The sequence below is a fragment of the Pteropus alecto genome, unplaced genomic scaffold (assembly GCF_000325575.1).
Source record: "Pteropus alecto unplaced genomic scaffold, ASM32557v1 scaffold288, whole genome shotgun sequence".
NCBI lineage: Eukaryota > Metazoa > Chordata > Mammalia > Chiroptera > Pteropodidae > Pteropus > Pteropus alecto.
Window position 1 is genome coordinate 222,921 of NW_006442124.1, and position 15,386 is coordinate 238,306.

A 15,386-nucleotide genomic window follows, 5' to 3' on the forward strand; every position below is an offset into this window, starting at 1 on the left:
TCATGCAGGCTGTCAAGGAAGTGAGGGCCAATTCTTGAGTTACCTAATGATGAACCCCTAATTTGAAACCCTGTTATGGGGGGCATGAATTCTACAGGAGACATCTCCAAAGAGACTCATAGTTATTTATCAATAAATATAATAGTGGGATGAGCAGGATACATTAATGCTTTTCCTCTCAGCTGTGATAACTTTGGAATGTGACCTTTTGGGGTCGGTGGATGTGAATGAGGCAATGGCCGTGGGCTCACCTCTGCTAACTCCCTCAACACTCATGTCCAAAGCCACGTGAACCATGTGTCCCAGTGCGTCTGCTTCCAAAATATTTCTCTAATTTGCCCCTTTCTCTCTGATGTCATTGTCACCGATTCAGATCCGACAACCTTCATCACTTCTCACCTTGACTATGATAAAACCTCCTTACTACACTCTCTGCTCCAATATAGCAATCCATGTCCCCGCTCTCACACTGACTTCTTAATAAATCAGAATTCCTCACAAGGCATATGAGGCCCTTTCTAGCGCCAGCCCATTTTCCCACTTCCTCTCTGGCTTCTCTGTTGGAGATGATAAAGTCTGGTCCCAGTGACCTTTTTGTCACATGACTGTGAACACCTTGCTGCCTTTGCCTGCACCATTGGCTCTGTCTGGAGTCTCTTTCCTACCTCATTTTGAGTCTGTCAAGTCTCTGCTTTTCCATTAAAGTCAGAGGCAACATAACCTTCTCTTGGTAGCAGCCCCCAGCCATTTCCGTCACTCTTCCTCTGGGTACCTAGAACAGTGTAATAGTACTGCTATTCTAGAACTTGCCATATTGTATCATGTTTATTGGCTTATATTGCTTTTGGTACCTTTTATACCTTCTGGTACCAGGCTATCAGTTTCTCAAGACTTATGGAGAATGCCTTCCAAGTTCCAGAAATGGTGCTGGTCACAGGGTAAGAATGAAGTTGCTGTTGATGTGTGACTAAAGGAAAGAAGGAATATAATAGAAGTCTAATGTGGATGGATATTTGTAGCATTGCATCACTGGGACGGGAGCCACTCTGAAGACATCTTGGTCTCTCCCTCTCTGTTAGGCTTTACACTGAGTAGGTAATAAAGGTAATCATGCTGAATGAATACGTCACTCAAAGTTGAAGTACTTAGAAGACTAAAGCATCAGAAAAGTTTTCATTTCAATGTGCACTTGCTTTCCTGCATTTCAATTTTCTACTGTAAAGGATAAGATTGGTTAAAACATTTATTCATGTTTTCCATAGCTAGTTCCAGAATAAAATTCAGTCTTTACAGTAGCCACATCAAATCACCCTGCTTCAAAGTCTTGCTTCTTTTTCTGTTAGCATGTCTCAACAAAATGGCTGTTTAGCATTATTTGAAATTCCAGGGTAAATAATATTACCAATACTTTATTAAAAATCAGCTGGAATTAGGATCTAAAAAAAGCAACTGGATTACACTGAAAGCATAAAGTTAAACATATTAGCACCTTTGAAAATTTCCAAATGATTAAACTGAATAGAAACGTCACCTTTAAGAACTCATTAACTATTAAAAAAAAAAAAAAAGTGGATTGTAAGCCCTTCGGTGCAATGAATTAGACACTAGACCTCCCTGCAGGGGTCTTTTCGAATAAAATGGTTAGTAATGAGTCATAAAGGTCTGCATTTTGTAGATAAAAACCCTACCCTCTCAAGTTCTTGGTTCCTCACGTTCTGTAAAATGTCTTGACAATAGTTGCAGTATTCGTCAGCAAGAAAGGCCATCTAGGAAAAAGATGGAAAATTATTTCCATTTGCTGGCCACTCCAAGGAGCTGCTCCTCAAGGCCTCTCTGAAGCCCTAGAGGCTGCTTGTATTGCAATCCCGATGTGACAGTAGCTGCGTTTTTCCTCATGTGGTGTACTGTGAAACTCGGTAACCTAAAATTGATGTGGCTTCGATTTCAGTGTCATAACTCCAGGTCTGTACCACCTACTGTAAAGGCCACCGAGCTTTGACATCTTTCTCTCTCAACCCCAATTCCCCCCTCCACATTCCCCAGTCCCTGTTTCTAGACAATCCACATCTCTGTTCCCTTGTCTGTCGCAGAAAGCCCTCACTCTTGGTCCCAGGTGAAGCTTTTCCATAGGATGACAGGGGAAGATCTGAGTTTCCTGATTGTCACCAAGCCCGGGAGGAAATGTTGGTCCTTGTGAGTCTGGGAGAAAGCAAATGTTATCCCATGTGGTACAACTATGGTCACAGGTGAAATAAGAAGACACTGACTGCCCGAGGCATCAAAGACATGAGAGGTTAGTCTCGCCCACGCGTGCAAGCCTACCATGTCGTAGGGGTGCTTCCTCGCCAGTTCCTGTTCCCAGAATGGACATCTCCTGAATTCAGGCACGGCTGGTCCAGCTGGGTCTGTCTTTATTGGTGAATGATTTTCACTCTAGAAACCATTGACACGATGGATTATTTCTTTAAAATAAAATGCATTGTCTCACACGTAAACCATGTAATAATCAAATTATATCGCTACTGTAGGTTAATATTCTATGCAATCTTTCATCCACTCCTACGAACGCGTAATTGATTCCAGCAACTTTCCTCTCTTATTTCGTTCCAAATGATACTTACTTCCCTCTATAATTCTATTAGAACTTAATATATTAGAACTTAATATATTACCCAAACGTATCACTCTTGTGGTCACGGATTACAAGTGCTGTACGGTAATGTACAATAAAAATATTATCTCTGAATAATTTAATGCCACAAATACATTTTTCTACAATGCCTCATCCATATAATTGTCCCTCCTTGAAATAAAACTATATCCTCCCTGGTTCATCATGTCCGTATTATAAAAATGGCTAGTTGAATCAGCAATTTCAGGCCCTAACTAACAAGGAAAATGACAGGCACGAATTTTCCTTTAGAAGAACAATTTACAGAATGTAAAACGTTTCCATCAAGGAGAAAAAAGGTAACATGGCAGAAAACAAATTCCACATTCCTTCCCGTGTCATCCATGCTGCTGTTCCCTCTGAGCAAGGAAAGGCACGATTTCCCCTTACTGAGTAAAGAATAGCAATTTTATTTTAAATGATTTCTTCAGGATTTTCCTGGACTTTTTTTTCCCCTTTGATAATATTTTTAAGTTTTCAATTATAGTTGGCATATCATGTTATATTAGTTTCGGGTGTTCAGCATAGTGATTAGAGATCTTTATAACTCACAAAGTGATCACCCCACTAAATCTAGTACTCCTCTGCCCCCATACATATTTATAACAACATAATTGACTATATTCCTTATGCTATACTTAATATCTATATTCCTTATGCTATACTTAATATCTCCATGACTGTTTTGTAACTACCCATTTGTACTTCTTAATTCTTTTGCCCTTTTTCACTGACTACCTCCCTCCAGCCCTCTTCCCATCTGGTAGCCCTCAAAATATTCTCTGTATCTATGAGTTTGTTTCCATTTTATTGTTGTTGTTGTTGTTTTGTTTTTTAGATTCCACACGTATGTGAAATCATATAACATTTGTTTTCCTCTGACTTACTCCACTCAGCACAATACCCTCTAGGTCCACCATGCAATATCTTTTCCCATCCCTTTTACTTTTAGTCTGTGTGTGTCTTTTGATCACAAGTGGGTCTCTTGTAGGCAGCATATGTAAGGGTCTTGTTTTCTTATCCATTCAGCCACCCTATCTTTTGACTGGAGCACTTAATTCTTTTGCATTTGAAGTACTTGTTGATAGATATGTAGTTATTGCCATTCTTTATTCATATTTTTGATACATAGTTTTTCTTCTTCTGAAAGAAGTCCCTCCAACATTTCCTGTAATACTGGTTTGGTGGTGATGAACTCCTTTAGCTTTTTCTTCTCTGGGAAGCTCTTTATCTGTCCTTCAACTCTAAATGATGACTTTGCTGGATAAAGTAATCTTGGTTGTAGATCCTGGCTTTTCATCACTTTGAATATTTTGTGCCAAGCCCTTCTGTCCTGCAAAGTTTCTTTTGAGAAATCAGCTGCCAGTCTTGTGGGAGCTCCCTTATAGATAACTGCTTTTGCTCTTGCTGCTTTTAAGATTCTCTCTTTGTATTTAAACTTTGGCATTTTAATTATGATGTGTCTTGGTGTGGACTTCTTAGAGTTCATCTTGTTTGGGACTCTTTGAGCTTCCTGAGGTTATACGTCTATTTCCTTCACCAGGTAAGGGAAGTTTTCCATCATTATTTCTTCAAATAGATTTTCAACTTTCTGTTTTCTCTCTTCTCCTTCTGGTACCCCTATGATGCCAATGTTGTTATGCTTGATGTTGTCCTAGAGGCCCCTTAAACTACCCTCATGATTTTGGATTCTCTTTTCTTGTTGCCGTTCTGATTGGGTGTCCTCTGCTACCTCATCTCCTATATCGCTGGTTCAATCTTCTGCTTCATCCATTCTGTAGATTCCCTCTAATATATTCTTCATCTCAGATATTGTAGTCTTCATTTCTGACTGGTTCTCTTTTATTATTTCTAGCTTAATTTTTTTTTTAATCTCTTTGTTAAAGTTTTCACTGAGTTCATCTACTCTTTCTATAAGTTCATTGAGCATCCTTATAACCAGTGTTTTGAACTTTGCATCTGTTAGATTGCTTGACTCCACTTTGATTAGATCTATTTCTGGAGTTCTGTTCTGTTCTTTCAATGTGGGATATGCTTCTTTGTCTCCCCATTTTGGTTTGCCTTTCTGTGTCTGTTTCTACATACTAGGTAAAGCTTCTAAATCTCCTGGTCTTAATGGCATGGCTTTGTGTAGTAGGTCCTGTGGGGCCCAGTGGCACAGTCCTGAGAGGGGTACAGCTACAGGCCAAGTTTAGCCCCAGCCTGTGCCCCTCTGGGGCCACCTGGTGGGAGTTAGCAAGCAATCCACAGATCCTGTGCTTATAGTTGCCTCAAGAGGCCACGCGAAAAACTGAGGCTGGCTGCCGCTACTGTGGGGCTTCGTGCTACTCGGCAGGGAGCACAGGGCATGCCGAGCGCACCACTGGATGTGGCTTGGGTGGGCCACAAGTTGGGAGAGGCAGAGTTTAAGGGAATCTTCTGGGCAGACTGACCTCTGTTATCCAGTTTGATGACATCTCAGATATGGAGGCACGTGCATCCCCATGCTGGGAGTGGGGAGAGCTCAACCAAGGATCGATGGATACCACCAGCACTAATGTCCAGGAGAAAGCCTTCCCTCCGGCCCTCACTCCGAAGCCCTACAACTCAGTGTACCACTGTATGTACCCCATATGTACCTCCTGAGCAGCTGGCCCAGCACTAGTGCTCAAGCAAGCGAGTTTGTCACCGTGAGAGTCCAGTTGCGGTTGCAGTCCCTTTAAGAGGAATGCCCACAGCTGCCTAGCCTTGGTCTCACTCAGCCATGCCGGTCCAGCAGCCTTGTGTTCCGTCCCCTCCTTCTCTTCCAGGGTGATTTCTTAGTTCTCTCCCTAGTCATAGGGCTTTTGTTCATCCAGACCCCAGGTGACTCTGCTTGCTGTTTGCTCCATGGTTTCATCATAATTTTGGTACGGTTGCAAGAGAACATGTACAAAGCCTCTACCCTCTATGCCAGCGGTCCGTAACCTTTTAGGTACCAGGGACCGGTGCTCCTATGAGAATCTAATGTCCGATGATCTGAGGTGGAGCTAAGGTGGTGATGCTAGCTCTGGGGAGTGGTTGCAAATACAGATGAAGCTTCCCTCACTTGCCCACTGCTCACCTCTTGCTGTGCGGCCCAGTTCCTAACAGGCCATGGACCAGTACTGGTGTGCGGCCCGGGAAATGGGGACTCCTGTTCTACACTATCTTGACCAGTTCTCTGTTGGACTTCTTTTGAATAATTCCCATTTCAGTAGAGTAGGATGAAATCATTTCTATGAGTTGAATTGAGCTGCGACGGCCTCCATGCTGAACTGCGACCTGCATGAGAGTTCTCTTCTCCATTCTCTCTCTCCAACCTAACAGCTCACTGTGTGAAAGTACAGTTCCGAGGTCAGTGTTTCATCTTTACCTTTCTCAGTTCTTATTTATTAGAGTCTTACTGAGCTACTCACTTATATCTTGCTTAGTAGATATTTTATGTGAGTTTGCAGTATATTCCTATCTACAAGCCACCTGAGGGCAGAGAGGCTTCTTAACCACTGGCACCCGCCCTTAGGGAGCTGGGTGGTGCTCAGCTGCCATCCCACACGGCATTATATATACTCAAGACAGGCACCACTGGCTTCCACCTTCTATGATGCTCCCTCATTATCAGCCAATATCATTGAGGGCACAGGGATTGAGAGAGTTTAGGAATTATGTTCAATAGTCTTCTCAGTGTCCTAGAATCTATACTTCTTAACTCTTTTGTGGTCCTGAACCCCTTTGAGGATCTGAGGAAAGCAACTGACTCTCTCCCTGAAAAATGTTACATTATGCACTTAGTATTGTGAAGTTAAAACTCCCAATAACAAGTTTTAACAAGTCAAAACTCCCCTTTTTTATATTATTTTCAGAATAAAATAGGGAGATAAGATGTCTAAACAAACAGATAAAGTAGTGGCACCGAAAGGTGACAGCTCAAAAGGTGTTTCCATTGGGTGTTTCCATTTGGTTTCCATTGTTTCCACTGGGGGCTGTTTAACCCTCATTCCTACCACGTCAGGGAACTGGCTTAATTTGGAGTCGTCTGATGGATAATACTTCTAGTGTGTGGTGTGGGTGATACTTAGGCAGGTCATCAAAAAAGATGGAGCTATTTATTTCATGGAGTTCACTGGCCTCTCGTCAGCGCTTCTATTAGAGAATAATTGAATAATCTTCAATTCCAACTCTGGACTAGCCTCTCTTACCTACCACATCCTACCATAAGTGAGTCCGGTTTCTCCATAGCACACCCTGACCTCTTGTATTCATGAATGATCTCCTGACTGTTAGTGATCAAAGCCAGCATTTCTCAAGTATGGTCCTGAAATCATCTATGTCATAGTCCCTGGGGGCCCTTGGGGTTCATCTCCTGAGGGCCTTAGTAAATCAGACGAGGCCAGAAATCTCTCATTGTGACCAGCTTCCCAAGTGAGCCTTATGCACACTTAAGCTGAGAACTCCAGCTCTAGGCAGGCTGTTTTTTGTCCAAATCTCTACATTTCAACATGGCAAATAAATCACAGTTTAGAAGAAATTATCTGAAAATGTAATAATTTAAGAAATTATTGCAAAGGGAATGTAAGAGCAAGCTGTTACAAAATAAAATAATAAAAAGCAAATTCACAAGTTTCTAAAGTCAATGCCCTCAGATTGTTCCTGTGAAAAGAACTGATCTTTCAGGAAAAAGTTTTTAAAATCATGAATTGACATCTTTTCTTCACAATATAAATCATCAGAAATCTAAAGTATGTATGGAACTACTTGAGTTTGAATCTCTACAGGAGAAGTCACTCAGCAAAATGACAAAGAAAAAAGTGAGGAATTCAATTTAGATTTTCCAGGTATATTAAATGCAGTTTGGGATTTATCAACAGACCCAAGAAATAGCATTGGAATTATTATCTTCCATTCATTCCACCAACCTTCACTGAGCACGTACCATGTATCAAACCATGGAGATATGATGCGGGGGGCATTTCCTGCCACGGCCCACTGGGCCGGGCACCGTCTGCCTTCCCTGAGTTATTCTCTTAGTTCTCCTCGATGCCTTTTGTTTTTCTTGCATCCCTGAAGACATTGTTCCCAGAATTACCGCCCCCGGAAGCAAACGTATCCTGTCATTCCCCTTCTGAAGATGCCTCAATGGTGTCCTCTAGTCTCTTGGGTGAAATTCAAATTCCTCAGCCCGACATTGTCAAGATGACCACCATCTGGTCCTCACTCAGAGTCTACTGACATCCTCACATCTGGCTCCCTGCTGCCTGCACACCTCCAAGCACAAATGTAAGCTGCACCCTCAAGATGAATGTCTCCTAAAGGGGGATACTAGTGATCCCTTCAGAACCAGCTTGAGGGCAGTGGGGCAGGCAGGATAACAGCCCCTAAAGATGTCCACATCCTAAACCTTGGAACCCTACCTGGAAAGGGGACTTTGCAGATATAATTAAGGTTAAGGACCTTGAGATGGGGAGATTATCCTGTATCGTCAAGGTGGTACCAATGTAAAGCAAAGGACCTTTCTCAGGTGCAGAGAACCAGAAAGATGGCAACCTGAGAAGGATTCAGCCTGTCTTTGCTGGCTTTGAAGACCAAGGAAGGGGCCACAAGCCAAGGAACAAGGAAGCTTCCAGAAGCTGGAAAAGGAAGGAACAGATTCCTGCCTAGATCTCTCCTGAAGAAACGCAGCCCTACCAACCCTTTGATCTTAGCCTGGTGAGAACTGTGTTGGACTTGTGACCTGTAGAACTGTACGATAATAAGTTTGTGCTGTTTTAAGCCACGATATTTGCGCTAATTTGTTACAGCAGCAATAGGAAATGAACACAGGCTACCTTTTCTGTAAACACCCACCATAATCTTTATCCCTCCCAAATCCCCTACAGCCTGCATTGCCCATTCAACGGTACATCAGTTGTTTCATATCTCTCTTAGCTCCCAAACTATGAAACTGTATTCCAGTCAAGTATAGGAAGTATGATTTTTCTGTTTGTGTTTTTAGTTTTCTTTCATAGTCCATTCAGTCTTTAAGTGTGCTGGTCACAAAACAGGTTTTTAAAAGGTTGTCCATTCAATGACACTTGTCAACAAGACAGCATCAAAGTGCTGTCATGTCATCTTGGCCAGTTAAAATAAAATTTAACTCATGATATCATACCTGGTAATAGTTCTGGTGTCCTAATTCAAAGAGCTATAACTGTAATATAGAGACACTTTCACGTGAATTTATGGCTCACAAACTATACATTCTTTTTCATTACAGAGAAAGAAACATATTAAATAGCCTATGTGCAGCCACACAGTGTGCTCCTGGAAGACCTCATCTGTCCCAACACAGTGTGTGGCACGCGGTGGAAACTCAACAATCCTGATCAAGTGGATGAGTAGTTAGGGCTACATGTGATAAGAACATCACACACAGGGAAATGTTGCACTTAATTAAGCAATTACTGAATATTCCAAGGTCTGTTATAGTAAATCTATTTTATTCAACACTCACTGTTCCTTCTTGTTGGGTAATGCTGTCATAATTAGTAGATTTTTCAAAGGCAACAACGTCTCCACTGTGACAGAACAAATAGAGAAATCATTTTAGTAAGACACCTGTTTCTGAGCACAAGAATCAAGTTTCTTTTGCAGTAGGATTATTTGCATGGGGTATAACTTTAATTTTAAAAACCTCCTTCAAGTTTCTGTACACAACCAGTGATCATCTCTTGCTCGTCATTAAAAAAAATCCTTTTCTGTAACTGAAAAAACCACATATTTGTTTTTTAAAAGTGTATTCCCTTCAGGACAAAGATATGATGTCATCGTGTGTAGAACTAACTCCTGTGAAAAAAGAAATATCATCATAGACATGAGGTCTTATCCTTTCTGATTTGGGTCTTTTAAATTGATCATTTCAGAAATGATAATATCCTGAGTCGATGGCTATAGCACTTTCACAGAACAAAAACTGGGAATTAATAAGATGTGAGTTTCATTCTGCCATGCCTCTTGGATTCATATTTTATACTGGAGACAAGTATGTGTCATGGAGAACAGACTCTTGTGGCATGGTGCATCTTCCCTTTAACTGTGCGCCTTTGAGACACTGGGAGCACTGGGAGCCCTGCTTTGCATGGGCAATGAGCATTCTACAGATGGCAGAGCTAGTGGCATCCCCTCCACAGTTTTCCTGAGAACTGTGGCTGCTCTGTCCACTCCAACACATTTCCTCACACCTGAGTGTTCCAACTCTACCTAAACACACACAGAAAAGAGGAAGGTAGCAAACACTCTGCTTCTGGAAGAAGGTCTTTGAGGCAGAAATGGCCTGGGAGTGGGCAGGAGCCAGGCGGGAAGTGGAGGAAAATGACTTTCGCCCCACACAGGAAAGTCCCACCTCCCCTTCCAGCCTCTCCAAAGCCCCAGGAGCTCCCCCTGGAAGGTTTGTGCCAGTCCGTTCTCCAACCCAAGTCACAGAAAGCTGGGCAGAAGGCCTGATATCCACCGAATCGATGTCTCCATGTAACACATTTCAAAACAGAGCAGAGGGATTCAGGGTCTGAATACAAACCCATTAAAAAGCCACCCTTTTTATCTTTTAAGAAGAGTTGCTATCACAATAGGAATTGAACTTAGGACTGTTCAACGGCCAGAAAGTTTCAGGAAATGGGATATGTTCAACACACACACACACACGCGCGCGCACACACACACGACCTTGAACAATGCCTGGGTGAGGGTGGGAGGTGGGGTGGTGGTGTTAGAAGAGCTGACTGCCCTTGTAGTCAAAACCATGTATAACTTTAGTTGGTCCTTCATATACCTCTGGCCGGCTAGACTGAATGAACACTACAGGCCCTGGCTGTGCTTTAACCTTGAGACTGTGTAGACAGGCGCTCCGCTGACAGTGTGCCCTTCCCCACACTGGGGTCCACCCCCAAGAAGAGGGGCGGTGAAGGTGAGGAGGCCAAGGCAGCATTGGAGGTGACATTTTCAGCTCTTGGGGTGCCAGCCACGATGGCCTTGTGTTCTGTGGTCACTGCCTCTGTGTCATTTCCTGTGTGCAGTTCTGATTCAGCCCTTGGGGACATTTATTAGATTATGATCAAATGCACAGTCATTGCTAAAATATGGCTCTAATAAAACCACACCAAACATCCAGAGCTGGCCTTGCTGTGAAAGAAGGCTTGCATTTCACTGTTTTCTGAGGCCTGAGGTGCTTTAACTGTGCCAAATCATGATGACAGAGAAAAAGGGCGCATGGCAAAGGAGCAACCTGAGGCGCGTCGGCCCAGTGAGGTCACTTGGGTTCCTTGTGAGCTGTCGTCCCCTCAGCTCCTGTTAGGATTCAACTACTGGGGAGAGAGAAGGAGGTCAGCAGGTTCCAGAAAGGGCCAGGGGGATGGAGGGAGAGTAAGCAGAGACAGAGACCTGGGGAAGAAGGAAGACTAAGAACAGAACAGGCTTCCTTGTCCAGTTCTGCCACTAACTTGCTATGTAGCATTAAGCATGTCACTTGAGCCTTGAGAGGCTCAATTTTCCACCTCTATAAAGGGAGGGGATGGGATTTGGTGACTCCTAAGACTTTTTCCAGCTCCCAGAGCCTATAACTTTGTGAACACGTGGCCTCAGAGCCCTGCGGGTCTCATATGATGGTTGGAAGATTCTTTCTGGGCCTCGCGAAGGGAATGTGGAAGGTTTCTTGTGCGGTCCTGCAAATTGTCCACTCAGTGCAGTGCAGTGCAGACACAGCATGACAAACACATTTTACTTTAGTTTTTACGATCAATTTGGCTAAAAAAGGGCCCAGAGTAAAGGAGACTGAGACGTGATTATGTGGCACACAACTCGTCTTTTTTCTTTCCATAAAATCTTTCAAATGTAGCGTTAGCTTAATATGCTTTTTGGCATTTATCTTTCTTTTCGTCTAACTGCAATTTGCATTCACATTCTCAGGTTTTGACATCATTTGTCATTAATCCAGACTTTCATTTACATCATTTTGGCATCGTAATTTTCTCTCTCAAATCACTCCAATAGCAGTGAAACAACTTGAAGCAATTACAAAGGTAAGAGGATAAAAATGTAATAAAGCCTAATTTATGTACCACGCTCATTGAGTGTCAGGATGCAGGACAAAGGTGCTTGGTCCTCCAGCCATTTAAGGCCTAATTTCAATTCTTACTCAAAGCACACGAATTAATTGTTTTGGTTTTGATTAGGGGAAGATAACCTTAATTTAATCAATATTTTTATATCCAAAGTTAAAATAGTAACTGTACACATTCATACAGGCCCATGTGTCATTAGGATTGCAAAAAGCTGTATTTAATATCATTTTGATTATACTAATAATACTCATCACTAAAATATGCTGAGCATTTACTCATCGCTAAGTGCTCTTCTTGTATTACCTCAATTCTCACATCAATCCATTAGGTGGGTAGATAGTAAATCATTATTATCCCCACTTGGCACATAGGAAAAGAAAAACAGAATTCATACAGCTGGAAACCCAGCTCTGATTTCAGGGCCTCACCTCTAGTACTCATTCTAATCTGTCATATCGGATATACAGGTGCGTAAATAAAAAATAACGTACACAAGAAGGACCAAATAAGACAGAGTTTTGAAACTTAAAACGGAAAAGAACCACCTTATTTTTACATCTGGTTTGCCGGGTGTTGTGGATTTATCATTTTCTGCAGTGAGAGTGGGTGCTTTTATACTGTTTAACTGTATCCTGGCCCGTTCAATTTTATAAACAACTTAAATTGCAGAATGATGACCTAGGGGTACACCTTGGGAAGTGATGAAAGTCTAACTCGTTCAAGTTCACCTCCTAAAGGCAAAATTCAGCATCCCAGTTGCTCTGGGAGACAGAAAATAGGTTGTGTTGTCAGGTTGTGCTGTGGTGGCTGTCTCTGGGATGGAGCTGGGCAAGGGGCGGGGTTGCTTTGGACTAATGGGAGCATTCCCGTGGTGGGGAGCTTAGGAGTGTTACCTGCTTTCGAAAACTTTCCCAAGCAAGGGTGCAGCCTAGCTTGTAATTCTCCACATGTATGTATTTTGGGCTGCTAGGAAACAACCAGGTAATACATATCTTTTTGACCTTAATGAGTTCTAACCAGCCTTGTAAACCATACGGTGGACAGGGCCCCAAAGCAGGTTGCAACTTGGACACCTGATTAGTACGCAAGGGTCAGGCCCCATGAGGCTTGGCAGAGCCTTTGCATGGGGTCCTGGCCCCAGGAAGCTTCGGCGCCAGCCCAGTGCCATGGCTGCACAAACAGAAGGAGAAGACGCCCTTCTTGGGGCTGGAAAGAGCCTCTGAGTAACCACTGGTGTTCTCTTTGCCATCGCTGGGTCTACAGCGTCCACAACTGCCAGGCAGACCCCTCCCCGACCCTGCCCACGTGCCCTGGCCTTCCTCTAGCACTCTGAGGTCCGAAAGATGAACCTGGTCCTTTCTGTTGTCCACACGACTAGCCAGCTGTGGACCCGCAGCCCTTGATTCGCAGGCTCTCTCTGAGACCCAGGCAGCCCCCTGAGCTCAGGAGCTGGCAAAAGAACAAAGGAATGGAAGAACAAAGGCAGAATGTTGAAGGCACAATTTTAGAAGCTTTTTAAAGGCCTTTAATGTGCTAAGTTGGAAAAGCTGTGTGTGTATGTGTGCGTGTGTGTGCGTGCGTGTGGGGGTGTGTGTGTGTGTGTGTGTGTGTGTTGGGGGATGGAACGAGGGCATATATTCCATATATCCTGAGAGAAACACAAGACTGTACAATTAATTTCAAAATTTACATTAGATAGATTGGGATTCATCATTTGGAAAATGACAAACAAGTTTTCCTTGAAATTTATTAAGCAGGGATTTTGCCTAAGAGGTACAGAAGAAAAGTACATTAAGCAGAGCTATTTCTCTAGATGGCACTTCGGACCCACAGCTGTCTGCAGTGTCTCCCAACTGAACTCTTTCCAGCGGGTGACGGCCGCCATGGACGGAGGGGCACACACACACACACACACACACACACACACACACACTCCTTGTTCTCCCTTCTCCCCAGACAGTAATAAAGCATTTTCTACTTTGGCCTCAATTCTTCAGTAAGTTTCTAGGTCAGCAGTTATACCCGGGCCCAAGTCCCAATGTGGCTGCCAGCTAAACAAGACTGGAATCTGGGGAGGCCTGGCTCCTGTGAAGCGGGGTTGCCCTGGAGGGAGGCGTGGGGAGGCAAACGTTCTGTGTTTTGTGAAGGGCTCCTTTTCATATGGCGCAAACTGCATATACATAGTCATTTTTCCTTTTCAAAAAAAAAAAGCCTCAAGCTTTTCATTTGTTTGAAAAACCAAACCTTTATCTCTCCTTGGTTTATGGCAGATGCTGCCTTGGCAGTTTTTAGTGAGAGTCACCACAACCCCCGCCTCAGTGAAAAAGAAGGCTGTTGACAGCAGGACTCTTGATCTGCTCTGTGGCCACCTATTCAGGTGTCCACTTAAGAGTGTCATCAGCACCATGGTCCTTAGCTCGGGACCATGGGGGTCGAGGGGATGTGACAGATGGTGTTAGAGACCTGGGCACTGTATTTCTCTACGGATGGGCTTAGGAGGGGCGGTATGGAGGAAATAGCATTTAGCTTGAGACGACATTTATTTTAGTCTGAGTATATGCTTCTTTGCAGTGCCTGGTGGTGGTGGCTGTGAGGACACAAAGCCCCCCAAAGTCCCCCAAAGCCACCTCTTTGCTACCAACCCTGGATCCCAGCCAGGTCTCTCTATGCTGATGCTCTTAGTGGTGTTTCCATTTCTTTTCTTAAAAGGTCCAGGAAAAAAAAAAAAAAGACAAACAAGATGCCCTTGCACAGCCTCATTGACTCAAGGGGCTGCTCTTGGCAAACGGATATTCTACTCGGAGCCACTACTAGCAAGGCACACTCTTTAACAACAACAAACAACAACAACAATTCAGATTCTTATTCTTCCCTTAAGCAAGTATTAGTAGGAAAATTTTGGTAAATTAGGCTTCAATTGCTGCATACAGAGAGAAATGCATGCTTCCCTGGGGCATTCGACTTTGGGGAACCAAGCAAAGACTCATCTGTGGTTTCCCGGGGGTTCCCCTCTGGGTTTTCAACACTCTCAGAGATCATTCTCTTCCCCAACTGTGAGAATGGTCCCTGAGCAGACACAGCTGCCAGCAGTTGGGGTTGACGACTTCCAGGTGTGTGTGGGAGACTAGCACTAAGGAACTCTGCTCAGTTAGGGTGATAGGGACAATGCATGTGTCTCCAGAGGAAGAACAATGGGCTGCCATTTCAGCTTCCACACAGACAAAAGTGCAGGACGGTGCTTTGAAACGAAGGAAAAACGGAACTGTAAGTGTGACAATAGGGACTGGATGTGAGCAGGGGAAACAGAGGGCTTTGGAGACATGGTGCTAAGAACAGGCAGGGATGACTGTGGGGATGCGTCCTGGGACCTGTCAGCAGGTTTCTTCTGGGACTGTAGAATGAGGCTTGATTTATTGTTTGTAACTGAGAATTTTATCGAAGTAATTGTAGATTTACATACCGTCGTAAGAAATAATTCAAAGAGTTCCCTTTTATACTCTGCTCAATTTCCCACAATAGTAACATTTTTTGCAAGGTAGTACAATATCACAACCTGGAGAATAACATTTATATAATTCACTGATCTTACTCAAATTTCCCAAGTTTTACTTAAACTCATTTGTGTG

At 43.4% G+C, this 15,386-nt stretch overlaps 1 protein-coding gene across 1 annotated transcript in view; it reads right to left on the minus strand.

Moving 5' to 3' along the window:
- The window catches only part of RFX8 (RFX family member 8, lacking RFX DNA binding domain), a 45,417-nt gene that overhangs the window by 16,154 nt on the left and 13,877 nt on the right, over positions 1–15,386 (minus strand). The window contains exons 4-6 of the mRNA XM_015596270.1: positions 9,159–9,222; positions 2,323–2,433; positions 1,713–1,766 (exon numbers count right to left, since the gene is read on the minus strand). Coding sequence (XP_015451756.1) covers positions 1,713–1,766; positions 2,323–2,433; positions 9,159–9,222 — 229 coding nt within the window. The remainder of the gene's footprint in view (positions 1–1,712; positions 1,767–2,322; positions 2,434–9,158; positions 9,223–15,386) is intronic.